Source organism: Gymnodraco acuticeps, unplaced genomic scaffold (genome assembly GCF_902827175.1).
Source record: "Gymnodraco acuticeps unplaced genomic scaffold, fGymAcu1.1, whole genome shotgun sequence".
NCBI lineage: Eukaryota > Metazoa > Chordata > Actinopteri > Perciformes > Bathydraconidae > Gymnodraco > Gymnodraco acuticeps.
This window is the reverse complement of record NW_022990023.1, coordinates 1,998,163-2,025,556: the sequence shown is the minus strand read 5'-3', so window position 1 is coordinate 2,025,556 and position 27,394 is coordinate 1,998,163. Positions and strand designations below refer to the sequence as shown.

General features: G+C 38.6%; 4 protein-coding genes across 19 annotated transcripts; all 4 read left to right on the top strand.

Moving 5' to 3' along the window:
* Positions 1-623: 623 nt before the first annotated feature.
* LOC117544994 (nucleolar transcription factor 1-like) lies at positions 624-7,128 on the top strand. 14 transcript variants are annotated; one of them, XR_004568749.1, is made up of 23 exons: positions 624-991; positions 1,483-1,667; positions 1,988-2,065; positions 2,230-2,385; positions 2,471-2,535; positions 2,629-2,689; positions 2,867-2,925; positions 3,291-3,426; positions 3,515-3,556; positions 3,631-3,690; positions 3,946-4,101; positions 4,187-4,251; positions 4,345-4,405; positions 4,583-4,641; positions 4,989-5,124; positions 5,213-5,254; positions 5,329-5,388; positions 5,538-5,599; positions 5,745-5,852; positions 5,998-6,045; positions 6,137-6,193; positions 6,523-6,591; positions 6,670-7,128. XR_004568749.1 is itself a non-coding variant. In XM_034214620.1 (23 exons), the coding sequence occupies exons 1-23, from the start codon at positions 958-960 to the stop codon at positions 6,721-6,723; spliced, it is 1,881 nt and encodes a 626-aa protein (XP_034070511.1). In that variant the 5' UTR covers positions 625-957; the 3' UTR covers positions 6,724-7,128. The 14 variants fall into 14 exon arrangements, 9 of the variants coding, with proteins under 9 accessions (XP_034070518.1, XP_034070515.1, XP_034070517.1 ...); XM_034214620.1 differs by having other exon boundaries at positions 625-991; positions 5,717-5,852; XR_004568751.1 differs by having other exon boundaries at positions 626-991; positions 5,745-5,903.
* Positions 7,129-7,257: 129 nt separating this feature from the next.
* On the top strand, positions 7,258-11,617 carry si:dkeyp-118b1.2 (uncharacterized protein LOC559983 homolog). 3 transcript variants are annotated; one of them, XM_034214680.1, is made up of 9 exons: positions 7,258-7,416; positions 7,949-7,995; positions 8,104-8,227; positions 8,358-8,490; positions 8,931-9,102; positions 9,462-9,562; positions 9,673-9,695; positions 9,829-9,874; positions 10,707-11,617. In XM_034214680.1, exons 3-9 carry the CDS (start codon positions 8,177-8,179, stop codon positions 10,724-10,726), a joined length of 546 nt encoding a protein of 181 aa, XP_034070571.1. In that variant the 5' UTR covers positions 7,258-7,416; positions 7,949-7,995; positions 8,104-8,176; the 3' UTR covers positions 10,727-11,617. The 3 variants fall into 3 exon arrangements, with proteins under 3 accessions (XP_034070571.1, XP_034070569.1, XP_034070570.1); XM_034214678.1 differs by having other exon boundaries at positions 7,259-7,416; positions 10,727-11,617; XM_034214679.1 differs by having other exon boundaries at positions 7,373-7,468; positions 10,727-11,617.
* A 653-nt stretch (positions 11,618-12,270) lies between these two features.
* smarcd2 (SWI/SNF related, matrix associated, actin dependent regulator of chromatin, subfamily d, member 2) lies at positions 12,271-20,804 on the top strand. Its single transcript, XM_034214633.1, has 13 exons — positions 12,271-12,659; positions 13,937-14,142; positions 15,881-15,923; positions 16,027-16,149; positions 16,602-16,721; positions 17,332-17,427; positions 17,710-17,811; positions 17,908-18,069; positions 18,556-18,653; positions 18,837-18,972; positions 19,087-19,209; positions 19,453-19,554; positions 19,663-20,804. The coding sequence occupies exons 1-13, from the start codon at positions 12,507-12,509 to the stop codon at positions 19,714-19,716; spliced, it is 1,518 nt and encodes a 505-aa protein (XP_034070524.1). The 5' UTR covers positions 12,271-12,506; the 3' UTR covers positions 19,717-20,804.
* Positions 20,805-23,015: 2,211 nt separating this feature from the next.
* psmc5 (proteasome 26S subunit, ATPase 5) lies at positions 23,016-26,972 on the top strand. Its single transcript, XM_034214650.1, has 12 exons — positions 23,016-23,091; positions 24,154-24,225; positions 24,309-24,378; positions 24,461-24,558; positions 24,642-24,698; positions 24,904-25,134; positions 25,256-25,382; positions 25,501-25,691; positions 26,027-26,125; positions 26,212-26,322; positions 26,404-26,490; positions 26,813-26,972. The coding sequence occupies exons 1-12, from the start codon at positions 23,068-23,070 to the stop codon at positions 26,864-26,866; spliced, it is 1,221 nt and encodes a 406-aa protein (XP_034070541.1). The 5' UTR covers positions 23,016-23,067; the 3' UTR covers positions 26,867-26,972.
* Positions 26,973-27,394: the final 422 nt, after the last annotated feature.

Genomic DNA, 27,394 nt, shown 5'->3' with positions numbered 1-27,394 from the left:
TTTATGTTTAATGTTGTTTTTATAGGCAATAATTTAAGCTTTGTTAGTTCCAGGTTTAATATGTGCAATAAGTTCATTTCAATAAGTTTTGCAATAAACATTGAACCAGTCCGGCCCTCGACTAGTACCGATTTTTTTATTTTGGCCCACTGTGTATTTGAGTTTGACACCCCTGGAAGGGAAACATGAGACCAATTAAATGCTCTGATGATACTATATTACTTTGAAAACCTGAAGCTATAGCAAAGAAACAACATGCCTTTGACAGCAGAAAAAAAAATGGGGTACTTGATGGCATGCATGCCTTTGCAATACAATGAAATACTATACTTTACCTACAAGCGATAAATAAATGTACCTACATAACTATATGCACAGTTGGTGAGGATTTAGAGTTCTGCCCTTGGTGGTAGAAGATCAATTAAAATGGGGATTTTAAGAGAGGGAGCGGAGTTAAGGCAAGATATAACGATAAAAGTTCAGCTGGTAAACAAATATCCGTTATAATTCTTGTATTATTATTTTGCACCAAAACGCAATCACCCTCCGACACAATAGGTGGCGATTTGTTCAATCAACGCTGCTTGAACACTTAACATCCGGTTATAAACACAACGAAGAAGAAACCTAGTAAGCTCATTGGCTGTTCTTTGAGGATGTTTCCGATGATTTGGCCCGCTTCTAACATGCTTTTGTTGAAAAAACACAAATTGTGAATGTGTTTCTTTTTAGCTCCATGGGGTGTTTTTTTTCCGCTGAAAAACGCAACGACAAAATACCGCTAATATATATAGATTTAGGGCCAATAACGCTACCTCTTTGTAGGTTTTTTAACGAACCGAATTTTGATATGTTTGCTAACTAGCATGTGTTGTAGAGTTTCCCACAGTCACTTGGACCGACCTAAGGCTTTGCATCAAGTGACGTAAAGAATTGGAAATACTTTTTATTGGAAAGATGAGTGGGACGACAACTGTGCCTGAAGAATCTGGTGGGTATAATTAAATAGATATTTTATTTCACATGACTCAACTTAGATTGCAATAAGCACTGAAGAAGTAACAGACGTTTACTTTGCTTGATGAACTGCTTGTCAAAGCTTTTAAAGATTATTATTTCAAATATGTATTGTGAGTCAAAGAAACAATTACATGGAGTATATTGTTGTCAATGCTCATTCCCATTTATATTGAATAATTATAATGTGACATTAATGTAGCCTACATTCACAGATATAATGAATATGATGTATTTTTAGATTGGAACAATATCAGAAATAAGCATATGTAAAAAAAAAGAGAAAGGTAAATAATCTAAATTAATATGTATATACTATGAAGAGTTACACAAAATACAGAGACAGGAACCTAGGTAAGATACGGAAGTGTAGGCACATTGATTTATTTCTCTTTATCCTTCACCTTATTCTTCCTTATCTTAATAATTCTAATGGTTCAACTTTGTTTTGTCCCTGTGCTACAGATACAGAGTGGACCCAGGAAGACACCCAGGAGCTTCTTGCTGCAATGAAAACCATTGCAGCAAGACAGAAACACATAAAGGGCACATATTTAAAAGCACTGAAACATGTGGACTGGAAAGAAGTGGCTTTCGATCCTTTCACTCCTGAAGCATGCAAAAATAAATGGGGAGATATTTTGCAGAAGGTGAGTCGCAGTTCAATCCTAAAGTTTAAGTGTCATCACATAGTAGCTGTTTCAAGACTTTTAATTATATCATACATAATGTACTTCAGCTGACTCTCAAATCTTAAAGGGATAGTTCGGATTAATATATATATATTTCTATATATATATATCGAATTAAAATGTGTGCATATAAAAAAGACAGGTAGTGAGAACACCATATTGTTTTTCAATTGTATGTTTAAATATAATAAACACAACTGACAATTTAGTGTTTCAAAATATCAAACTAATACACTCTTATGAATGTTTCTAGTAATATCTTTGTTTTTCTTGCGCAGTTGCAGAAGATTCGGACCCTCGCGGAGATCCTCGTTGAAGCTGAAGATGTCATTTCCAATCCTTTGATGAACACAAAGGTAAACCCTGCACAATCTAAATTTAGAGAGCTTCTGGTTGTAAATACCACCTCTCCTTGTTCAGTGTTATTTCTGAAATACCATTTCAATAAACACATTAAAAGTCCAGTAACCCTACATGTTTCATTCTGCGAGTTAACAGTAAGCTATTCTTTTTTCTGCAGATTCACCCAGATCACCCGAAGAGACCCACACCTCCAAATGCCATCTTTTGCGAGGAGAACTGGGTCAGTTATCATAATAAGTACCCAGATATCGGTCGACCAACGCTATTCAGGCGTCTAGCCAATAAGTACCAAGCGCTCCCTGATGAAGAGAAGGTACAGGCAACATAAACAACATTTCCTTTCATTCTGTGTTATCTAAGGTCTCACTTTTAAATGATGAATTTCTGACATTTTCCAGGCTCAATATGAGAAGAAGTTTAATCTCGCAACAGTGGAATACAAGAAAAAGAAGGAGGAGTTCAAGTAATTCATTAATACAATTACCAAATAAATGTATCACATTAAGTATAGGCTGCCTGCTTAAACACAGTGTCAAACTAATTCTTTATATTTCAGAAAACAATATGAATCGAGACCCAATAAGAAGAGGAAAAAGCTCTCAGATGACAGCACAGATGTAAGTGAAGGTCACTAACCTAACAGCCACACCTAATGTTCACAAACGTTAGTGTCCTGACTGAATACCATAATCATATAATAACTGTGTCTATGACAACAGTTATTATGAAGGTCACATATAACACCGCTGAAAAGGTTATTATTAATTAATTAACTTCAAATGAATTGAATCCAGCAAATGCAGGAAGAAGAGCAGACTGAAGATGCAATCTGCATGCCTCCCAAACCTCCATTGTAAGCCACACACACACACACACACACACACACACACACACACACACACACACACACACACACACACACACACACACACACACAGGGTTACTAATTGTCAGCAGGCAGTGAAGATGTAGTGGTTAACTTTAAGTTATTTTTTAAGTGTTGGCAGAAACAGTACATTTACCGTTTGATTTAAACCAGGGCTTCTTAAGCTTTTGTTACCTACACTTAGTTCTGTTAAAAGCATGCTCAATGTTTCCTGCCTGGGATGATAGTTGAAGAAGTTCAGTGGAGCACCAGCAAATGTATTTAACTTTGCTATATGTAACAAGATAACAAGCAGCTTGTTCACTGTCACATGTGTGTTTGTGTTTCATTAGCAATGGCTATAATATTTTCTGCAAAGAGCAACCCATGACGGGTTTACCAAACACTGCCTACACCAGTGTGTGGGCCCAACGCTGGAGTAACTTGACTGACAGAGAGAGGGAAAGATACACATTCCGCTGCAAACAGGTAAGGAGGAACACAGACAAAAGTGTTACAAAACATTAGCATCCTGGTTAAAAATCACTTGAATGTGAAATAAATACTTTTCTTTCAGATGAAGAGGGAGTACGCGGTTAAGCTGAATGAATATTTAAAGGTGAGTCCTTTACTAGACTACAGTTGAGCTACTGCCGTCAGACTTTGTGTAACGATGGTGTTTCTGTTGCTCAGACTTTTGACCAGGAGGAGCAGCAGAAGATCCTGAAAGCGAATGGCATCAAAACTCCAAAGGTGAGAAGTTATTTTTTGGTTCATGAACAGTTCTTGTGGTTAGAACAAAGGCCAAGTACCTGTAGATGTGCCATTTATTCTGTTTAATTAGAGGAGTAAACGTCTGAACACTTGGTTGACTAATGTTAAAATGTGTCATTTATGTGCAGCGCGATGTTAAAACAAAAAAAGTTCCAAAGAAGATTCCCGGCGAGTCCAGTAACCCTACATGTTTCATTCTGCGAGTTAACAGTAAGCTATTATTTTTTTCTGCAGATCCACCCAGATCACCCGAAGAGACCCATACCTCCAAATGCCATCTTTTGCGAGGAGAACTGGGTCCGTTATCATAATATGCACCAAGATATCAGTCAACGAAAGCTATTCAGGCGTCTAGACAATAAGTACCAAGCGCTCCCTGATGAAGAGAAGGTACAGGCAACATAAACAACATTTCCTTTCATTCTGTGTTATCTGAGGTCTCACTTTTAAATGATGAATTTCTGACATTTTCCAGGCTCAATATGAGGAGAAGTTTAATCTCGCAACAGTGGAATACAAGAAAAAGAAGGAGGAGTTCAAGTAATTCATTAATACACTTACCAAATAAATGTATCACATTAAGTATAGGCTGCCTGCTTAAACACAGTGTCAAACTAATTCTTTATATTTCAGAAAACAACGTGAATCGAGACCCAATAAGAAGAGGAAAAAGCTCTCAGACGACAGCACAGATGTAAGTGAAGGTCACTAACCTAACAGCCACACCTAATGTTCACAAACGTTAGTGTCCTGACTGAATACCATAATCATATAATAACTGTTTCGATGACAACAGTTATTATGAAGGTCACATATAACACTGCTGAAAAGGTTATTATTAATTAATTAACTTCAAATGAATTGAATCCAGCAAATGCAGGAAGAAGAGCAGACTGAAGATGCAATCTGCATGCCTCCCAAACCTCCATTGTAAGCCACACACACACACACACACACACACACACACACACACACACACACACACACACACATGCAGGGTTACTAATGGTCAGCAGGCAGTGAAGATGTAGTGGTTAACTTTAAGTTATTTTTTAAGTGTTGGCAGAAACAGTACATTTACCGTTTGATTTAAACCAGGGCTTCTTAAGCTTTTGTTACCTACACTTAGTTCTGTTAAAAGCATGCTCAATGTTTCCTGCCTGGGATGATAGTTGAAGAAGTTCAGTGGAGCACCAGCAAATGTATTTAACTTTGCTATATGTAACAAGATAACAAGCAGCTTGTTCACTGTCACATGTGTGTTTGTGTTTCATTAGCAATGGCTATAATATTTTCTGCAAAGAGCAACCCATGACGGGTTTACCAAACACTGCCTACACCAGTGTGTGGGCCCAACGCTGGAGTAACTTGACTGACAGAGAGAGGGAAAGATACACATTCCGCTGCAAACAGGTAAGGAGGAACACAGACAAAAGTGTTACAAAACATTAGCATCCTGGTTAAAAATCACTTGAATGTGAAATAAATACTTTTCTTTCAGATGAAGAGGGAGTACGCGGTTAAGCTGAATGAATATTTAAAGGTGAGTCCTTTACTAGACTACAGTTGAGCTACTGCCGTCAGACTTTGTGTAACGATGGTGTTTCTGTTGCTCAGACTTTTGACCAGGAGGAGCAGCAGAAGATCCTGAAAGCGAATGGCATCAAAACTCCAAAGGTGAGAAGTTATTTTTTGGTTCATGAACAGTTCTTGTGGTTAGAACAAAGGCCAAGTACCTGTAGATGTGCCATTTATTCTGTTTAATTAGAGGAGTAAACGTCTGAACACTTGGTTGACTAATGTTAAAATGTGTCATTTATGTGCAGCGCGATGTTAAAACAAAAAAAGTTCCAAAGAAGATTCCTGGCGAGCCCAAAAAACCTATTAAGTAAGCACGATCGTCATACATTTGTTCCATATAAGATTCCCAGAAATATTTAAAACTCTACAACTTGCAATATCTACCTGCAGGAAAACTAATTTGAGATGTTTTCCTTACTCACAGTGCTAATATAATATTCTGCAAAAAGCAGATGGTACTTTTCAAGGAGACATTTCCAAACTCAAGGGAGCGATTCGCCAAGGCCAATCAAATGTGGAGAAAACTCTCCTATGAAGACAAGAATTGCTTCATACAGGAGGTAAATGAAAACATGAAAGGCTACTCGATGCAGCTGCAGAAGTGGTTTAAGGTATGAAGAATCCTGTTCTGATTGTTTCAGTCTTAGACATTTAACCTTTATACTGGAACGTCCTTTAAAATGTGTCACATTTTCCATTCTTTAGACATTGTCAAGAGCACAGCAGGAGTCTTATCGGACAAGTAACCCCTCCGTAAGAACTTACCGTATTCAAGCACTAGTTTCTTTCTTTACACACTATTCTTCAATATTTCTTCACGATTGTTAACATGATTCTTTTTCAGAAATTGAAATACCTTGCTGAAAATTGCACTAAAGAACCATTTGCCAACAGAACATCGGTACGTTTAAGTGTTGAAACAAAAGACGTTACGTTATAATTAATTATTTACCGCACCAATGCAAAGCCCTCTGACTGTCTCTCAGTTTTAATGTGCTTTATCTGAAATGTCACTTACTTTTACCAGAAGTATGCTGATAAGTTTGTGGTCAATGAATGGTACACAGTTAGGAAATTCTTATTTTTGGGTTAACTGGATAATTTAAGAAGAAATAATCATTTAGATATCTATATTATATGATGTAATTCATAGGATTCATTCAATTCTATCTGCATTTTGGTTTAAAACAAGCTCTATATTCAGTCCACATTTATCATTATGTCACGCAGGATTCAGAAGATGAAATCTTTGAAGACTGCAACAGCGAGCAAGAATGGAAGATGTTTGACTTTGAAGAGGTTCGAACACATTAAAAACACATTATTTGAACTTTTTGTATCATAGATGTTTAATTCATATTTAATGTTGTTTTATAGGACGAAGAGGAGGAAGAAGAAGATGACGAAAACATCACATTTGAAATGTTTTAGATGGTGATGGGATGGGAACAGAACAGAGCTTGTGAAGTTCAGAGCCAAATTCTGGATTAAGTGACTGACTTTAATGCCACATTGTACTGTATTGAGGACAATAGGGTCCCTTTGCAAACAAGATGCTTTGGGATCAATGAAATTTAATCCTGTGTTGTGTTCACATGCTGTTTTTACTGTTAAACTGCATACATGCATCAAAATAGTTTAGGGAGAAACACGACATGGGAGTTTTATATCAGTTCTCATATTGCCTCATTTTACATTTGATGTTGGGAATTGTATTTTTATTGATTGTAAAAACAAAACTTCTTTGTCAAGCATTGTTTTTTATTAATACAAACCCTTTTTAGATGTTTTTGAATCCCAGAAATAAGATTTTTCCAATAAACATGTTGAATAAAATGTGATTCATTTTTCGATTATCCTTTGTTAAGTTGAAGTAAAAATGCACAAACGACCAGTGCAAGGGAAAAAAGGTTTATAATTACTAATACAGCCGAACAAAAGGCTTATTTAACCCCTAAATGTCAGGGGGGTAACGCAGTCACATGTCGCGCTGGATGAAACAAACACATCAGAGCTGACGCAGAGAAGAAGCACTGCTGCAAAGGAAGCCCTCGGTGGAACGTGTAGCGATCGATTGCTACTGTCTGATCTCTGTGATATAAAGATGGATGCCTGCCGAAATAGGTAAATAAACACAATTAGCAAATTCCCGTTGCTGTGGTTGATATTTGTCCTCGTAAGTAGTTTTGTATTATGGGATACAATCGTAGGATCGTTTTGGTCTCATATTATTGGAGTTGAGAGGGGAACAGCCGCAGTGCAGTAGCGGTGTTGTGTTCGGGGACAAGCCTCGCTGTGGTCAAATGTATTTCTTCAACAGCAGAAACCATTCAACCACTTACAAATGTGTTATATTGTTTTTAAATACTCAGCCAGGTTTGATACATTTGATGTGTTTAGTTCGTAGATGTAGCTGTCGTTTACCTGGAGGATACAGCGTCTTGTAACCTCTTGGCATGCTTCAATTCCTCCAGCCTATTCATAGCCACGCTCTTTGTTTTCCCCAGCAAGACTTTGGCTAAGCTACCTTCGTTAGACAGCAATGCTCGCACCGGCAGCGTTTGTAATTTGAGCTATTTATTTATTATTTATTTATTTGTGTGTTTATTGCGACATTGCAGTGCTACAACACCAAGTTATTTTCTGTTATTCGCAGGTTATAAACGAGGGAAGTGAGTCCCTGGTAGTGTTCAACGTGCAGTTGTAAGTAGCTGCATCACATTCAAGGCATCATATGTTGACCATGCGCTCATTTACATGCATTGGGTAACGCCGCTGTGTTGCTAACTGTGTGTTTCCCTCCTGCTGCAGCCCTGTTCTGGCCAATGTGTGCTGCGCTACAGCATGACCACAGCAGTGTCGGTTCATCTGGTAGTTCTGGCAAATGAAAATGGAGGAGGTTTCAATGTCCAGCCTGGACAACAGCAAGCTGGAGGTACAGTAGAGCAGAGCCACTGTGTGACGGTGGTTTAATCAGCCTTGGAAATGCCCATTACATCTGAAAACACACGGCAGGAAACAGACAGTCTGACTTGTGCCTCTGTTTCTCCCGACCCTTCATGCAGGGCCTAGCTCAGGACATCCTGTCTGACCTGGTGGAGGATGCCTGCCTGGGTCTTTGCTTCGAGGTCCACCGGGCCGTCAAGCAGGGCTATTTCTTCCTGGATGACACGGACCAAGAAAGCATGAGGGACTTTGGTGAGCACAAAGTCTACTATAGTGAAATAAAGGCGACATAAATAATGTTTGTGAACAACAGAGGAATTGTATAGCTTTTTCTCTGTGTCACACATTTGATGATAAAATCAAAAAAGATTAAAATCTGACTTCAACATGACTTTACTCAGATCTGAGCCTTATGACTTGAAAAGCCTAATAATTAAAAAGAGTAACACAAATGAATGTATTTGCCTTCATTTCCTGAATCAAGTGAGGTTACCACTTTCCTTTCCACTTTCCATCAATTTGACACTTAATTCCCCAAATCCATTTTGTTGAACCAATCCGTCAGCGTCCTTACAGGTTGCAAATCAATGACTTGGTCACACTTAAATCACACAACATTAAAAAAAAAAGAGACAAAAGTCAATAACAATGCATTCAGACAATAACATCTCTCATGCCATCTCTCATTCCAGAAATTGTGGACCAGCCGGGATTGGATGTGTTCGGCCAGGTGTACAACCAGTGGAAAAACAAAGAGTGTGTGTGTCCCAACTGCAGCCGAAGCATTGCTGCCTCCCGCTTCGCTCCACATCTGGAGAAATGCCTGGGGATGGGACGCAACAGCAGCCGCATAGCCAACCGCAGGTATGAGAGAGATAAACAGGTAACCACAGTAAAATGGACAAATTAAAATCAAAGAAACATGTACACATTTGTCCATTAAGCTAAACAAAACCCACCCATTCATAGTAGTACTATGTGAAAATGATAATAGGCAAGGTATTCAATAGTGCACATGTACCATATTTGAGTTATCAAACTTGTAATCTATGTATACTGGAGATGCCCCACCACCTTTGAGTATATTTCCTTAAATAGAAGGATAGAAAACATTAAAGTTGGTTTCAGGTCATAATGTATTTTTATTCTAATCAAACTGTTATTTGCAGCGAGTAATGCTGAGTCATTGTGTGTGTTGTGTCTAATCCTTCCCTATTTTACAGAATAGTCACCGGTAACAACACCAACAACAAGTCAGAGAGCGACCAAGAAGACAATGATGATGTTAATGATAACGACTGGTCTTACGGTGCAGAAAAGAAAGGTGATGTAGTGCCGTTATGTTTGACTTCCTTTTTAAATTGATTGTCAATATAATTCCCAAATTAAATGACCCTGTTTTTTTATCTAAAATGTAATGTGTTTCTTTTACAGCCAAGAAAAGGAAATCTGATAAGGTACTTTTACTTTCTTCTAACAATAAGTATTACATTGTTTTATCATCCTAATCCCTATTTAATTTATAAAAACACATGGAGAGGTTTTCTGATTTGTCAACGCATAATTGATATTTATCTTTTTCCACCTCAGAATCCAAACTCACCCAGAAGATCAAAATCATTCAAGCATAAGAACAGTAAGTGAAAATGAATGCCTTAAACTTCTTCTTTTGTTTGTACTATGTGTACTTGTGTATCCAAATACTCATTACTTCTCAATTTGTAGGCTAGTTATTTTTAACATATTTCTTATGAATGCTATCTAGTGCAGCATTGTAGTTTCATTATTTGACCGCTTTGTGTCCAAAAACTTCCTCCTTAGATGATTGCTTAGTTCTAACCTCTCAAAATAGTTTTGAATATCTGTCTCTTAGCTATGCATCTATGATGACTTGCATTAATCAGACGTATCAGGGAATTAACCCTTGTGTCTCACTTTGAAAAAGTTCCCTTTGTTTAAAGTCTGTTTACATCAGAATGTCTTTATTAGTCAGCATCAGGGAAATGTACAACTGTTCTTTAATACATTTATAAAATGTATGTATGTCAATGTGTCATGGTCTGTCTCTTGGCCATGACAAAATAATGATTTTAAAGACACGAGGTACGGGTAAAGTAAGTGGTTTTATTAAAATAAACCAAACTAAAGGAAAGCTACCAATATGAAGTGTGTATGTCAGCAGCAGTATCAGTCGTGTAGCTGTGGATGAGTGAGCATAATGTAGGGCAAACTGTTGTATGCCAAAACCAAAGGCGATGCCAAACAAATTACACAAACGGGTAGCTGCTCTCAGGAAGGAGGTCTGCCAGAAAAGAGAGAGCGGGCGAGACACAGATTTTGATGCATTTTTTTAGTGCAGGAAACCAAGAAAAATAGCAAAGACATGCTCCTGGAGATGCTCAAGGGTTAAAGTTCATAATTAAATCATTGTAATCTGTATATTGCATGAGTGAATTAATGAAATTCAGCCTGTTGTTTATTCCCATAGGCATGATGGGTCCTAGACATCGAATGGACAACCAGGAGAGCCCACGCATGCTGATGAAAGACGAGGCATTCCCTCAATAACACACTCAGTCACAAACACACATTCTCTTACCATAGTGTGTGCACATACACACATAAACGCACGTACGGGAAGACCAGTAACACTTTGGTTCTTTATGTTGTGAATCAATGGACGTCCATGTTATAGGTGACACTCATGGCGTTTGCTGCTCTGAACAAGCAGTCCAGACCTCTCACTGTATACTTGACAGATTTTTTTAGTTTTTCACAAATCATTGTACCAACACTCATTTTTTCTTTTGTTTTAGTTTCTTTTGTTTAAGAAGTTCTAGCTGGAGTCCAAAATAATGAATTTGACCGTATACGGTTTCACTGCACAGAGGTAGATTCTGGTGTAGTTCATGCAGCGGCCAAGCAGAGGCGGCTGTGTGAAGAGTGATCGTGTGCACATACAGTATGTTGTTTTGTTTTTGTATACAGAAATTATTAGGTGTACTTCTATTTCCTCAACTTTTTAAATCTCATTCTTTGAATAATAATGTCAAAGACAATAATTTCTAATGGTTTGTCTTTTGTTTTCAGCTGAATCACGATACAGTGACTCTGTTTGCCATTCACCTGTGGAAACTGGTGTTCAGTAAATCAACCACCAATTGTACAAGCAGATTTAGTTTATTTAGTTTCATTTTGTGGCTAGGTCGGCTTGTTTTCTAGCATTCAATAATGTCTTTGTATCATGTGTTTACATTGTAAAGGGTTACATATATCTTTGGTTTGATGTGATAGTGTAAATATTCCAATAGTTGAATTGCTGCTATCATGGCTCAGTTTGTTTCATCTGTCTAGCATAATAAATGATTTGTTACCTGTCTTTATGTCTCGTGTTAACTTGGAATTGTTGGCAGGCACTAAATGGGGGTGTAAACGTCACCCTGCTCAAGTACTTGCATTGAAAACAAAAATGACCAACAGGGGATGCTGGTTTAGAGATGTTAGTTTGGTTATTTTGGTACACCTACCATAAATACATAACATGTTGCCTTGAGTTCCCAGAATGATGCCTTCAAGTTCTTAACTCCGACATGAGTTGTGATTCATTGGGGATCGTTAATGAAGGCTAATTGTGGGCGGTAAATCATAGGATACAGATTAAATCATGCATTTAAGATGATACAGACAGTTTTATACAACTTTTTTTTTTTAAGTATTAATTTGAAAACGACAACCAATCCTTGAACCTCTTTGTGTGATGTAACCAGAGACTAAAGATGTAAATTATTTTCAATATCTCAAACTTTAGCATTATTTATTTTATGGTAATTTCTTTTATCCCTACTTTGAGTATTTAGTTTACATTGTGCTCACATGGAGTAGCCTACATACTTTTCATACTTAATTTACAAAGTATGTCTCTTATTAGTACTTTTTTTTTTTTTTACGAGTTAGCCATGTTAAGTCTTAAGAACAAGAGGAGGAGTTGACAAACTACCCAACAGCCTCCGCTTGCTGTCCAGAAAACAAGCCGTTGCAGGCAGAAGCAGATCCCGGAAGTAGATGCCGTTAGAAACGAGCTAACGTTAGCCAGCTTTTTGTTTTGCTGGCTGTCAAACCACAGCTTGACCTCATTTAAAGAAACTGCAGCTAACGCTTCGTCCCGACTTGTACCAGCGACGTGTATTTAGCAGCTTGCTAGTCTTGTTTATTGACCGAAGTTTGGCTAAAGTTTTCGTCACTTTTAAAACCACTTGTGGATCCAGAAGATGGCATCGAGAGGAGGAGGAGGAGGAGGGTTCACCCCGATGGGTCTGAGCCCCATGAATGTGGGGCATGCTGCGGGCATGAGGATGCCAGGTATGCCCCAACCTCCGGGGGGATACTCCCGGGGCATGAACAACGCTCCCCAGTACCCACAGGTGAGTTTTCTCTTTGCTTGTATTATTACTTTTTAAAAAGAGGGAAACTTGGTAACTTACTGAGCTTAAGTTAAGTGTAATGAACGTTCATTTCACTATGGTTTTTGTAAAGTTTATGTTACCATGCCTGATTTGATTGTACACACTCCTACATTTGGATTGCAAAACAATTATTTATCTTCTGACAGTCATCACACAGATTAAATATAATAACCCTAAATGTCTTTATCCTTAAATATCAAGGTGTGGACCTATGGTGTGGACTCGCACTACTTCCGCGTTGTAAAAATCAATGTAATTACTTGCCACCAACAAAACTGAGTGTTGCATATTTAAAATGTTTTATAGTGATTGATTATTTTCTACTCTAAAGTATTTCAATGTTTTTAAATAATTAGCATTACAGTTTTTGTGCATTTGTTAAAGAGAGAATCACGTGGCTGCCCTCAGCCTCCTGACAGTTAGCGTGAAACAAAAGTAATTTTATCATCTCCATCTGTCAGAGCTGAGCGTGCATATGGTGGTATACCAGTTTTCCCGCCATCTGCATGTGGTATTTAGTTAATATGCATTATTACAATTGTGTCATGTTTGTTAGTTGAAGCCATATGGGTTCAGATATGTGTTTGTCTGTTAAAGGGAGTGTCCAAACACAGTAAGCAGCCGCGTTGAGATAGAGCATTCTCATCCATTGTTGGTTATTCATTCAATGTGGTTTGTGTCAGACTAGAACTGAATCATAACACAATATGTTATCCATTAACTATTGGAACATCAATTGAAAAGCCATAAAGCAAGTATACATACATTACATAATATTCCAAATAAAACATCTGAATTAAAAACAGCTTTTTGTAGGATTTACTAAAATTGCTTTTATCTAATGTATCCCATCAAGCTTCGTTCATTTACACAGGATTTTCTTCTTTTAGATTTTTTTGTATCTACTTATTCATTAGTACTAAACGTTGTTGAACGCATGTTCTGTGTACGTATTGAAAATACACATTTTTATACTACGTCTGGCTAGAAAATCTTTTCTGCTTTTAATGGTGAAATCAAAAGTAGCATCCTATTGAAAGCATACACATATTCTTTGTAAACCAGTACTGCAGGTAGAAAATATAATCATCTGAATCATCTTCACAAATGCTTTTTTTAGTCGCCACACTTGTATTTAAAAGCAAATGAGTGAGTAAGAGAATATTCTGGAGAAAGAATATAGAAAATTCTTATGAACCACAAATAATAATTTCAGCTTTCCCTTTTATCTTTAGCGCCCAGGGATGCCATCTAACCGAGTTGGGGGCCCAATGGGATCAATGGGGGGTCAGCCGCCTGGCCCTTCTTACGGCAGTGGGAACTTGTCCATGAGGCAAGGCATGGGGCCTCCAGGCATGGACGCTTCCAGAAAACGCTTTCTTCATATGCATCAACAACAGCAGCAGCAGCAGCAAGAGGCGCTGGGAGGCCTGAGACGAGGGTAAACTGCGGAGAAGTGAGAGTGTGTGAGAGCGGGAGAATAATAATGCCAATTGATCAAGACATCCAGGGGCCAAATCAGGGACTGGACAGCCTGGGACTTAAAACTGGTGCATCTCATCGTTGTACAAAATCAATACATTCGATTTGACGTGAAAAAGCAGCAAGTCCTCATATTGGAGAAGCAATATCCTAACATTTCTACTTATTAAACCACTTAAATGATCCGTTATTAACATTGTTCCCAATCAATGAATCGCCTCAACAATTATTTAATGAAAATTGCACACCACATTTCCTGCAGAACGTATTTCTTTGAGGTTCTTAAATGTGATGTTGCAGTAGAATGAAACATTATTACACCCAGTGGGAGAAGTTATTAAAGTTAGAGTTCATGATAAATCAAAAAGTCTTATAATTACATACTTTACACAATAGAAGCCATGTGGTCATAAAGACTCAGCCGCTGATGTTTCCTGTCATGGCTCATTAACAAAATAACAACACCACTATTCATTCAGGATGTGTTTTTCTCTGCTTGTGAAGTTACTGTGCTGCTAACACAGCTCAGATAGCACAGACACGAGGGGAGAGTATCTCATGACTGGCCTTTGCTTTTAGAGCAGCAGACACAAGTCGGTATCTTTGACTTGAAACTGCTCCGTGATGCCACGCTGATAAACGTTGCGATCCATGATGTGAGGCGGCATTTACATCCACAATGAATGTCTTGTCTGTAAAGCTTGATCTCATAACCAAATTCTCAGTATACGGGGTTTGGTGTGCCAGAAGCAATAATCTAAATTCTCATCAAAGAGCCTGGGAATGACATCCTAATGAAGGGAACTGTGTCATTTAGTTAAAGAAAACAACAGTGCTTTTATGAAGTCAGTAGCGAGGATGAGGAGTCAGAGCCCTGGGTGAGGGGGAGTCGATGAAGAGAGAGCCTTTTGTTATTGCACGATAAGATAAGATAAGATAGAGCTTTATTGTCTCCCTTAGGAGAAATGTGTCTTGGGCATCGAGATAATACACATAAAACATTCAGGTCAATCAGTCATAGATACAGAACAGAGATCACATATCACATGGCAAAGAAACAAACAAGAAACATACAGGTACAGAACTTTCCCTATTGCACATACATAATCAAATTGCACTTTCCCTATTGTGTCCATATATGAACGATGAAGCTTTCACAAATAATTGATAATTGATAATCCAATGAGGTCATTCTGTTCATCTTGTGTATGTCAGTGTGTTGTTAGTTCCTTGTAAATTGGTTAATGAAGGTCATACTTTAAAAAGATCAAATGCTAAGTGATGATCCAGAATTGGCAACATAGTACAGTATGTCCTTGTTTAGCCTCAGGATGCTCTACTGTTTCAAGAAAGCATCATGGTCAATTCATTTGTGCACATAATAGTATTCTGGAAATCATCTTAATAACGTCTCTCGTTATGTTTAATAACTTGATGAATAATTATGACTTTACTATAGTCGTTAAATTAACTATCCATTTGAAAGTTCTGCTTGGAATAAATCACGTTTTTTGTTTTTTTCATATTTGTTATATATTCTTATTCTTCTACTTGTACTTTTTCTTGTATTTGTTTTTCTTCTTATGAATATTATTATCATTATAATTGTTAATGATGATTTGATGCTGAATCTCAAGGGGGTTATTCCTAATTAACACCAAACCTCTTATTTATTTCAATTTCTTTGTGACCTTTAGGCCAAAGAGACGAAAGATGGCCGACAAGGTTCTCCCACAGAGGGTAAGAAAGTTTGGACCCCCACTGAAACAAATGTAACTGGATTCAGTTTATTCACAGTCGGCTGAATTCCCTTAATATTAACGCCCTGCTGTCGGCTCTTCAGATCAGAGACCTGGTCCCAGAGTCCCAGGCCTACATGGACCTCTTGGCCTTTGAGAGGAAACTGGACCAGACCATCGCTCGAAAGCGTATGGAGATCCAGGAAGCCATCAAGAAGCCCATCATGGTACCTCATCACTAGACTGCATTCTTAGCTTTTAACAAAATGAAGGATATATTTTATAGAATTTTGAGGCCTTACGAAGTGCTGCCTATTCACAAATGTAGCTTTAAAAATATAGAATGCTCGACTAGATGCATCATTTCCTGTGAATCCCTCTTCTCGGGAAAGTAGGCAATCTGAATCAGGTGTGGAAATATAACAGAGAGGGAAAAAGAATGACTGTTGGAAAAAATGTGGCCAATAAACCGTATGAGTTTCATGAATATTTATCTAAAAAATTATAACCTTAAACCGTCTTGATTAACTAATCTATGACTTCCTGTTTTGTCAAAGATCTGTCTTTAACAATAACGTGTTGTTAAAATCTATATCCATAAGAATCCATCATGGTTTATTTATGTTTGAACAACCGTTTTTACTGGAGTTTCTGATTCATCTGCTTCTCTATGACACAGCAAAAACGCAAGCTCAGGATCTACATTTCCAACACGTACACCCCCAGCAAGCCGGAGGGCGAGGAGGCAGAGAAGGTGTCCTCCTGGGAACTGAGAGTGGAGGGAAAACTTCTGGAGGAAGTACGTGAGAAACTCTCTTCATTTTAACCTCCTCGCTCTGTTTCGCCATCGTCCCACTGTGTTCTGACTCCTAAGTATTTCAGTCTGTTTCTGAAAAGTCTCCCAGCTCTGGTTGGCCTGTGTCCTTGGCTCAGACCACGCAACCAGATGTATGTTTAGTACAGCTCTCCCCACTCCACGACACACACACACACAGAATCATGTTCCCCTTTTGAAGCGAGGAATTGAAACCACTGGCCGTTGCATACCATGAGCTGACATGCCTCCCCTCCCTCCATCAATTCCAGCACATTGTGTCATCTGGGGCCACATGAAGGAGGCTTGTTTTTTCAGTTAATTTCTCTCCGCTGGCTCATTTGGTTTAGGCATGCGTAGGAGTAGAGCATGGAGTAACAGAAAAGGGATGCGAGGGAAGGAGTTGTGCAAACAGCACTTTGGAGAGGCCTGGGGAAAAACAGCTTTTTATGGTTGTCTGCAGCTTTGTGCTTCAACACCCCCAATGTGGTCAGAGCTAAACAATGCAGCTGCACACAGCACAATATAAGATAGATAACAATCCTGCTGCCCTGTCTGTTCACACTCTTTCCTTTGTGCACTTTTTGTTTTCTAGCCTGGCAAGCAGAAGAGGAAGTTCTCGTCTTTCTTCAAAAGCCTGGTGATTGAGCTTGATAAGGAGCTCTATGGACCCGACAACCACCTAGTCGAGGTATGGCATCATTTAACAGGCATTTGCTGCAACAATCTCATAAACTCCAGGGGACACCATCATCTTCTGAGACTATTATTGGTTCACTCTCCCCAACACTTTCTTTTTTAGCCTGGTCACAAAGTTGAGTTCAGCTGGAATTGTCAACTTTTAGATTAAGTCCCTTTTATAAGAGTTATTGAATCTGGAAACATTAAATCCCAACATGTTTATGTTTTGTTCGAAGTATTATGGTAACTAAATCAATTTTAAGCTTTAATAAAAGAACATCTGTTTTTTCAGTGGCACAGAATGCCCACCACTCAGGAGACGGATGGTTTCCAGGTCAAAAGGCCCGGTGATGTGAATGTGAAATGCACCCTGCTGCTCATGCTCGACCACCAGGTATCACCTATTTTCTCAATGAAAACATGTTTGAATGGTATGGCTTGTTTCCTATTTTCAAACCACCAATTTCTCTGCTACTTTTCCATTTTTCAGCCCCCTCAGTACAAACTGGACCCCCGGTTGGCTCGTCTGCTCGGTGTTCACACACAGACGCGAGCCAGCATCATGCAGGCCCTTTGGCTCTACATCAAGAACAACAAGCTGCAGGACTGTCATGAGAAAGAGTTCATCAACTGCAACCGCTACTTCAGACAGGTAATGGAAACATGTGGAGGCTTTGCCAGGCAGCACAAAGCTACATCAACTTTGCCAAGTGTTGCTCTGATATGCTTTCACATTGGTTGTGTAATTTATTGATAAATGTGCAGAGCTCAGCAGATGTTGAGGTTTTTTTTTTTCATACAGACAATTACCATAATTCATACCAGATTTAGAATTAGTGTCATGGTTTGTTATCTGATGCCATGATGTATTCATTTAAACAATACATTTATGCATACAATTACCTTATTTTTACCCAAATGTAATTGTTAATAAGGTAAAATGTATAATTATTTTTAACTTGTAGATTTCATTTCTTAAAGATCCACAAAAAAAAGGTTATCTTAAATCCCCCAAAGTACATACTACATTGTGCAACTAATAGCATGTATATTAATGCTTATGGGGAGAAAAAAAGGTCACAAAACGTTACTTTCAGCATATAAAGTTTGCTCTGTTTTCTAACCAAATGCTGTTCAGATCTTCGGCTGTCCTCGCATGAAGTTCTCTGAGATTCCTATGAAACTGGCAGGCCTGCTGCAGCACCCTGACCCCATCATCGTCAATCACATGATTAGGTAGGAGTGTGTGGATCATTGTCATCTTTCTGTATTTGTGCATGTGCACTAATTTTTCAGGATCTCATTAATTATACAGAATCTTCCAGAGACTTTAGAGAAGTTTGAGCTCACACTTTTCAACCACCATATGACATGTTGTTCATTTTAACATCACTCTTGACTTGCATCTCCTCTGCACAGTGTGGACCCCACCGATCAGAAGAAGACGGCGTGCTATGACATTGATGTGGAGGTGGATGACCCTCTGAAGGGCCAAATGAACAGTTTCCTGTCCTCTACAACAAACCAACAGGAAATTGCTGCGCTGGAAATTAAGGTAAGGCCTGTCAGTCAATCACAACTCATCTCCCTGGCTTTTCAGATAATTGGAGTAACATTGTAACATGTTTGGTTTACTTATGTATTACTGCACTGGTTTTGTATACTGCAGATTCACGAGACGATTGAGTACATCAACCAGCTGAAGACTGAGAGAGACTTCATGCTGAGCTTCAGTAATAAACCTCAGGACTTCATCCAAGACTGGCTCAAGTCTCAGTGCAGAGATCTGAAGGTGAACATGTTCTCACAACGCTGATTACTGTATGTGTTAATGGGACGAGAGTCATTACACATAGCACCTCTCATTGCGTTGCAGTCATTTGCAGATTAGTTTTCTCAAATGAAGGGACTTTAATGCCTTGACTGCCTAAGTAAATTGACAATTTTTGACCTTATTTTGGTATTTTAAATGAAACATTTATCTGTTTTCATAAAATGATAGTTCCTCATGTTCAATGTTTTCTTTTTTTGTCAGTTGATGACTGATGTGACAGGAAACCCAGAGGAGGAGAGGAGGACTGAGTTCTACGAGGGGCCCTGGGTACCAGAGGCTGTGGGCAGATACGTCTACTCCAAGGTAAAGAATTACACAGCCTTATATAGTGCTTCACACTGAACACCGGATGGTTTATTGTAAGTTATTCTAGTTTCAACATGCACTAAGACATTTCTTTTTTTCTTTCAGGTGCAGCAGAGAAGACAAGACTTGGAGCAGGTGTTGGGAATCCGTCTCGCCTAAAGACATATTACAGTATACAATATATACTTGACTTAATCAAAATTGGAATTTGTTGGGAAATAAATAGGCTACTGTTGCAGCTTAAATGTTAACAAAGCCATCCTCACTGACATGGTATATGGGAAACATATAGGTTTGTAGTTTTAAATCAACAAGTATATTGGACCAAAGTGATTAACATTCCCTTAATTCTATGATTACTTTGTATTTTGTGTCGTTTTGAGCCTGTTCAAATAATCTTGCCTTGTTTTGCTAAATGTTTTGTTTATGGTACATTATGCTTGAAACACTGTTAGCATTGGTGCTGTGTAGGTGTTTTAGAAAGGGTGTCTGTTTACCATTTAAAAGCCATAACCTTAAGTGAGGAACAATTCAAAAATAATCCATACTGAACTGTTTTGCACCAGAGATATATGTACATATTTCAAAGATGTATTTAGAAAACATTGATAGTTTGCCTTCAAAAATACGTAGGATTTTCAAAGATGTTTCATGACTTGGATAGTAACTTTTTTTACCAACAATAATAATTATTATTTGAAGAGCTGTTTTTTCTTTATATCGATGGATATGTAATTTGAAATGAAACGTGTATTTGCTTTGATTTTGAGGACAGCTCTACATGGGAAAATGTGAGCTAATTTGAGTCCTCTCTGTCCAGCTGTAATTCATCAGCACTTTTTGGATGTTTACATGTTGTTCTTGTTTATTATTGGGGTTGTTGGGGTTATTGTTTTAATACCAGGAAATTGAACTGTTGCCAAAAGGTTAGCTGGTATTAATAAAATAGAAATACAGTTATAGTGTGCCAACTAAACAATGCATCAGATTTGTGTGTATAGTTTCTAGTTTCTGGAGGTAACTTTTAATTGAAATGCCATTTTGTCAAGGTTTTGTATGAGGGTTTCTTTAAACATTCCATGTTGACAGTATCGCTGTGCCATTTGTTTTGTGAAGAACACACTTAATGACATTTTGTGTACAAATATGTGTTTGTAATGCCTCTATTGTAAAATGTTTGCATGTTTTCTATCAATCAAAAACCTTTATCTTTTATACATTTTTCACAATAAATGTTCCTACCAATGTTTTGTGTTACAATGTTAATGCCCATGGCGTTATTCTAAGTATTATTAATGATATCGTCTTATATTCCTATCTTTTACCCTGCAGTCTCAACTGTGTGATAAAAGCTAGGCTCAGGCCATGAGTGTGCATGTCAGGGCTGGTCTCAGGTGTCTCTGAAGATGTCTCAACAGGTCTGGCTGGTTTTACCTGTATGTTAGCGCCTAAAGAGATTTCCCTCCTCAAATAACGGCCAACCCAAAAACATCCTGCACTCTTTGCAGATCTGTGTCTCAGCTTGCAAAGCAAATAACTGACTAAAGGTTTGCATAGAATTACATTTATCAATAAATGGGGAGTCAATTAAGCTTTGAACAAAAAAACTATAACAACAATAAGATAATGTTGTTAGGGCAATCGCTGAAGTTGATAAAAGCAGATCAAAGGAAATACGGTTTAATGAAATAAATAATAAAGAAAGCATATTTAAGGCTATGTTTAACACACACACGCACACACACACACACACACACACACACACACACACACACACACACACACACACACAAGGCAAGGCAAGTTTATTTATATAGCACTTTCCAACACAAGGCAATTCAAAGTGCTTTACAAAAAATGAAAGAGATTAAGAAAATGGCATTTAAAATCAGTCATTAAAAAGAAAAGCTAATAAAATAAACATTAAAAGAAAAAATACATGGATAAAAGTTACAGTGCAATTAAACATTAAAAGAAAAAGTACATGGATAAAAGTTACAGTGCAGTCTAAGATATGAATAGTTCAATTAAAAGCAGCGACAAAAAGAAAAGTCTTCAGCCTGGATTTAAAAGTAGTCAGAGTTGTAGCGGACCTGCAGGTTTCTGGGAGTTTGTTCCAGATATTTGGAGCATACTAACTGAACGCTGCTTTACCATGTTTAGTTCTGACTCTGGGGACAGAAAGCTGACCAGTCCCTGAAGACCTGAGAGATCTGGATGGTTCATAATTTAGCAGGAGGTCAGAAATGTATTTTGGGCCTAAACCATTCAGTGCTTTATAAACCAGCAGCAGTATTTTGAAATCTATTCTTTGACACACAGGAAGCCAGTGTAAAGACTTCAGAACTGGAGTGATGTGATCCACTTTCTTAGTGTTAGTGAGGACTCGAGCAGCAGCGTTCTGAATTAGCTGCAGCTTCTTAATATATTTTTTAGTGAGACCTGTGAAGACACCATTGCAGTAGTCGAGTCTACTGAAGATAAAAGCATGGACAAGTTTTCCAAATCCTGCTGTGACATTAGTCTTTTAATCCTAGATATATTCTTTAGGTGATAGTAGGCTGATTTAGTAACAGTTTTAATGTGACTGTTGAAACTCAGGTCAGAGTCCATGACTACACCTAGATTTCTGGCTTTATCTGTTGTTTTGAACATTGCACACTGAAGCTCAGCGCTAACTTTTATACGTTCTGCCTTGGCTCCAAAAACCATTACCTCAGTTTTATCTTTGTTTAATTGGAGAAAGTTCTGACACATCCAGTCATTGATTTGTTCAATGCACTTACTCAGTGTTTGAATTGGAGCATAGTCTCCTGGTGAAATTGTTACGTAAATTTGTGTGTCATCTGCATAGCTATGGTAACTTATTTTGTTGTTCTTCATTATCTGAGCCAGTGGTAGCATGTAGATGTTAAAGAGAAGAGGCCCCAAGATGGAGCCTTGAGGAACCCCACATGTCATATTTGTCAACTCAGATGTGTATTTACCTATAGAAACAAAGTTGTTTCTGTCCTTTAAGTAGGATTCAAACCAATTCAGAACTGTTTCCGAAAGTCCCACCCAGTTCTCCAGTCGGTATAGTAATATGCTGTGGTCAACAGTGTCAAACGCAGCACTGAGATCTAATAATACTAACACTGAAGTTCTGCCACTGTCTGTGTTTAAGTGGATGTCATTAAAGACCTTTACAAGAGCAGTCTCAGTGCTGTGGTTTGGACGAAAGCCTGACTGGAACACATCAAAACAGCTATTTAAATGCAAGAAATTACTCAACTGTTGAAAAACAACTTTTTCAATGACACACACACACACACACACACACACACACACACACACACACACACACACACACACACACACACACACACACACACACACACACACACCCCCACACACCCCCATGGCGGGGGAAAGGCTGTAGGTGGCGATGTGCGGAGTTATTTAAAAAAGCACGAAGAAGAAGTCTTCCGGAAATACCTCTCTCCTCCAGCGGAAACAGAAAATTCCAAGATGGAGGTGGACGGACCTGATCATGTAGGTGTATTTTTTCTTCCGTTTTGTTTGATTTATTGGTAATAAATGACTAAAGGAACGTTATAATTATGCTTTGAGTCGAATAGTTTAACCTTCATCGGCTGTAAGAAGTACCGGTTGTGCGACTCAGCTGTAGATAGTGACATCACTTCTTTGGGAACAATAAATGTGTGTAGTATTCTGCCGGTTTGCTGTCTCATTGTAGCTAACTGTGCTAACGTGCTAGCATAGGCTCACTGTCTGTTGACGTATAGCTATCTTAAAATAATCTGAATGACTTGCAGTTAGGGTCTTCTTTGTTGTAAACTATCAAATAAATAACCGATGTTACATTCAATTTAGGTTAAATAAGTGTTTGAGCATCACAAAGCGCTGGCTAAGCTACCTCATCTAAACACTATGCCGAGTCGAGTTGGCTAACGTTAGCTGCTAGCATAACTTCTTGTTAGAAGAATTATAATTGGGAGGGATGAAACCCTCTTTAATGGTCAGGCGGCAGAGCACACAGTGACATTTGTTCTCTGTATTTAACCCATCCTAGTACCAGGAGTCTAGTACTAGGAGAATAAACTAACTAGATCATTACATAGAGGCAGATAACAGATAGCTAACATTATGGATTTATTTATTTCACGAACTATAACGAAATGTAGCTTTCTTTAATTTTGTATAATTGAGTAAACACTTTGACAGCTAATCGAGACGGATTGAAATCGCTCAAAGATATGTATTACATTTGCCTGGTTAATTACAATTACTATCTTTTTGGAAACATTTAGCTTTTCTGCAAATAAAGAAATAGTCGAACATCTTATAATGATTTAAGATAAATTGATAATTGTTCAAATGTTCTTTTATTTGGCAAAATAGAGTATGACATATTGGGTATAGCTTAATAATAATAATGCATTACATCTTTTATTAATGTATTAATAGCTTATAAATGTAAACGATTGTAAATCGGATATATGTAAAGTTTCTGCTGTTCTTAGACAATATTTCGAGTGACTTTTTGCTGACATACCGATCAACAGATAAATAAGTTTGATATTTGTTTGACAGATGGAGATGGGGGACAGCAAAGGTGGCTCAGGGCTCCGACAGTACTACTTGTCCAAGATAGAAGAGTTACAGGTAAGAAATCATGATCTCGGCAAATGTTTAGTCGTTAATGTGACTTTGATTGCAGAACTTCTAAACGCTGCTTTCTTCTTAAGTTGACAGTAAATGACAAGAGCCAGAATCTCAGACGTCTGCAGGCACAGAGAAATGAGCTCAATGCCAAAGGTAAACTGTTCTTTACCTCTGTGTATTTGACATTTCATTTGATCACATAAAGTCATGTTAACTTTGATGTTTTATCTCCCAGTGCGTCTCCTTCGTGAGGAGCTGCAGTTACTACAGGAGCAGGGCTCCTACGTAGGGGAGGTGGTGAGGGTCATGGACAAAAAGAAAGTGCTGGTCAAGGTAGGCTGTGTTATTGTGCTTTGTACCACACTACTTTGAGTACTAGTTGACAGCTTAAATGAAAATGTCTGCATTATTTTCAGGTACACCCAGAAGGAAAGTTTGTCGTCGATGTGGACAAGAACATTGACATCAATGATGTAAGTTTTGAATTCACAATCCTGTCAATGGTTGGCATTTGAATAGTTTACCCATTCTGTTTTGCAAAACATTATGGCCTTTCACTTGTTGTGTTGATAGCATAAAACAAATGGTAAATAATTCAAGTCATATTTGCTCACCTGTAAGTTTATGAAAACATAAAACCTGCAGTATCCAATAACACCTCTGTCCCTCCTACATCAGGTGACTCCTAATTGCCGCGTGGCTCTGCGTAACGACAGCTACACCCTGCACAAGATCCTGCCCAACAAGGTGGACCCGCTGGTGTCCCTCATGATGGTGGAGAAGGTGCCGGACTCCACCTATGAAATGATTGGTGGCCTGGATAAGCAGATCAAAGAGATCAAGGAAGTGATTGAGCTGCCTGTCAAGCACCCAGAGCTGTTTGAGGCTCTGGGCATTGCACAGCCTAAGGTGAGCGACTTATTCAATGTTTCTGTGCGGATTCTTAAAGGGGACGTTCCCCCAGATGTAGTCATATGTTATCTTCCTCTGGCAGTGTAAAGATGGTTCTGTTGGCTTTGAATGTGTGCAGGGAGTGCTGCTGTACGGCCCCCCCGGTACAGGGAAGACCCTGCTGGCCCGAGCTGTGGCCCACCACACTGACTGCACCTTCATCAGGGTGTCTGGCTCCGAGTTGGTCCAGAAGTTCATTGGAGAGGGTAAGCTTCCTTTTTAATTATTTTATTAACAGACCATTTTAAGGCTGAAGACCTCCCTGTTTATTTGATTGTAAACTATTTGGTTGTATAACCGTTATTTCTCCCTCTCTCGTGCCAGGTGCCCGTATGGTGCGTGAACTCTTCGTCATGGCCAGAGAACATGCTCCCTCCATCATCTTCATGGACGAGATCGACTCCATCGGCTCGTCTCGTCTGGAGGGCGGCTCGGGGGGAGACAGTGAGGTTCAGAGGACCATGCTGGAGCTCCTCAACCAGCTGGACGGCTTCGAGGCCACCAAAAACATCAAGGTAGCACACATCATTATTTTTGTTTTTTTATTGCATGAATGTGAGCGTTATTATGAATATGTAAATGTGGCTTTATAGTGTGCATAGCTTAGCCCTTCACTAAACCTTTTATTGGACTTTAACTCTCCTGTATTACCATTTAAGGGTGTATACAAATCAAGTACATTATCATTTTGTTAGAGCAGATATAAGGATGTTTCTGTAACTTTTTTACAAATATATCCATTAACACTTAGAGTATCTTATATCTGCTTAAACCTACATTAAAGTTGATATACTGATTTTTATAAAAGTCTTTCACACAAATACTGATTTCAATTGTTTCTCTCTCTCAGGTCATCATGGCCACCAACCGTATCGACATCCTGGACTCGGCTCTGCTCAGGCCCGGCAGGATCGACAGGAAGATTGAGTTCCCCCCTCCAAATGAGGAGGTAGGCACTTTCACAACACAGTGAATCCACACATGTAGACCTGCTGTGGGTTTGGTTTTCAGCATCTCTTTATTGTGCATCATTAGGCCCGTCTGGACATCCTGAAGATCCACTCCAGGAAGATGAACCTGACACGTGGCATTAATCTGAGGAAGATCGCAGAGCTGATGCCTGGAGCCTCTGGTGCCGAGGTTAAGGTGAGAGGAAACCCACTAGATTCTAGCAGTTGGTTAATTAATACCTTCTTTTTATTGAATGTTCTTGTCTTTATTTTCTAGGGTGTGTGCACAGAGGCAGGGATGTACGCTCTGAGAGAGAGGAGAGTTCACGTCAACCAGGAGGACTTTGAGATGGCTGTGGCAAAGGTTTGTGTAAAAAAGTGTTGTCACGCATCTTGATCTTTCATGCTTTCATACACCTTACCACTCGCCCTGTATCTACTTACTTGTATTGACCATGTTAACGTGCACAAAATGATATTCCACCTAAATCCCTGGTAACAACGTTTTTACTGAGCTTGCATTTACCATGTTTGTGCTTCTCACAAAAGCTGTTATGTTACAAGGAGGCTTTTCTTTTGGACATGCTGGAAAAACCTTAATCACATGAAGTGTATGCATGTTCTTTTCTGTTTGCATAGTTTTCTGTATACTTGTTTCTACTAAGTCTGTCCCGTTCCCCCTCCAGGTGATGCAGAAAGACAGCGAGAAGAACATGTCCATCAAGAAGCTGTGGAAGTAAAAGGCCTTGTGTATTCATGCGCACAATGCAAACATATGTATATTTTCCTTTTGTTTATGCTTTGGTTTATAATTGTCATTCTAGAGTAAATGGTTTCCCCAAATAACAGATGGTCCATGGTTTTTATTTCTCAGTTCTCCATTATCACCAACAAATACAACATGTTCCTTTTAATACAGATTTGTGTCAAAGCCAAGTTAGAATTTCCTTTTATATGTTGTAAATACTTGATATGGCACTCCACAATATAGCTTCTATTACAGTAGAAGTCTGACATGATTGGTCTTTTATGGCATTATTTGGCGATCTAGTTCCTACATGCTTCTGAGAGGTTTTCTACTTTCACACTGAAGGATATGAAATTGCAGCTACCTGCGTGTGGAATAGTTAAATGGCAGTAACACTGGCTGACTCCTGGGTTGCGGTCCAATAATCAGCTCCTATCGTCTATCCCTTGACCTCTGTGTGAAACGTTAAGGGATAGTGGATAGGAGAATTCAAAATGACTTTCACTATCCGACGTGTTTA

Bases quoted from the DNA above. Each gene is read 5' to 3' on its own strand.
- si:dkeyp-118b1.2 (XM_034214678.1), top strand. From the start codon at position 8,177: ATGAAAATGGAGGAGGTTTCAATGTCCAGCCTGGACAACAGCAAGCTG. The intron at 8,491-8,930 runs GTGAGCACAAAG...CTCTCATTCCAG, and splicing joins AGAAAGCATGAGGGACTTTG to AAATTGTGGACCAGCCGGGA. The intron at 9,875-10,726 runs GTAAGTGAAAAT...TTATTCCCATAG, and splicing joins ATCATTCAAGCATAAGAACA to GCATGATGGGTCCTAGACAT.
- psmc5 (XM_034214650.1), top strand. From the start codon at position 23,068: ATGGAGGTGGACGGACCTGATCAT. The intron at 24,699-24,903 runs GTAAGTTTTGAA...CTCCTACATCAG, and splicing joins AGAACATTGACATCAATGAT to GTGACTCCTAATTGCCGCGT. The intron at 26,491-26,812 runs GTTTGTGTAAAA...TTCCCCCTCCAG, and splicing joins TTGAGATGGCTGTGGCAAAG to GTGATGCAGAAAGACAGCGA.
- LOC117544994 (XM_034214619.1), top strand. From the start codon at position 958: ATGAGTGGGACGACAACTGTGCCTGAAGAATCTG. The intron at 4,102-4,186 runs GTACAGGCAACA...GACATTTTCCAG, and splicing joins CGCTCCCTGATGAAGAGAAG to GCTCAATATGAGGAGAAGTT. The intron at 5,904-5,997 runs GTATGAAGAATC...TCCATTCTTTAG, and splicing joins AGCTGCAGAAGTGGTTTAAG to ACATTGTCAAGAGCACAGCA.
- smarcd2 (XM_034214633.1), top strand. From the start codon at position 12,507: ATGGCATCGAGAGGAGGAGGAGGAGGAGGGTTCACCCCGATGGGTCTG. The intron at 17,812-17,907 runs GTATCACCTATT...TCCATTTTTCAG, and splicing joins TGCTCATGCTCGACCACCAG to CCCCCTCAGTACAAACTGGA. The intron at 19,555-19,662 runs GTAAAGAATTAC...TTTTTCTTTCAG, and splicing joins GCAGATACGTCTACTCCAAG to GTGCAGCAGAGAAGACAAGA.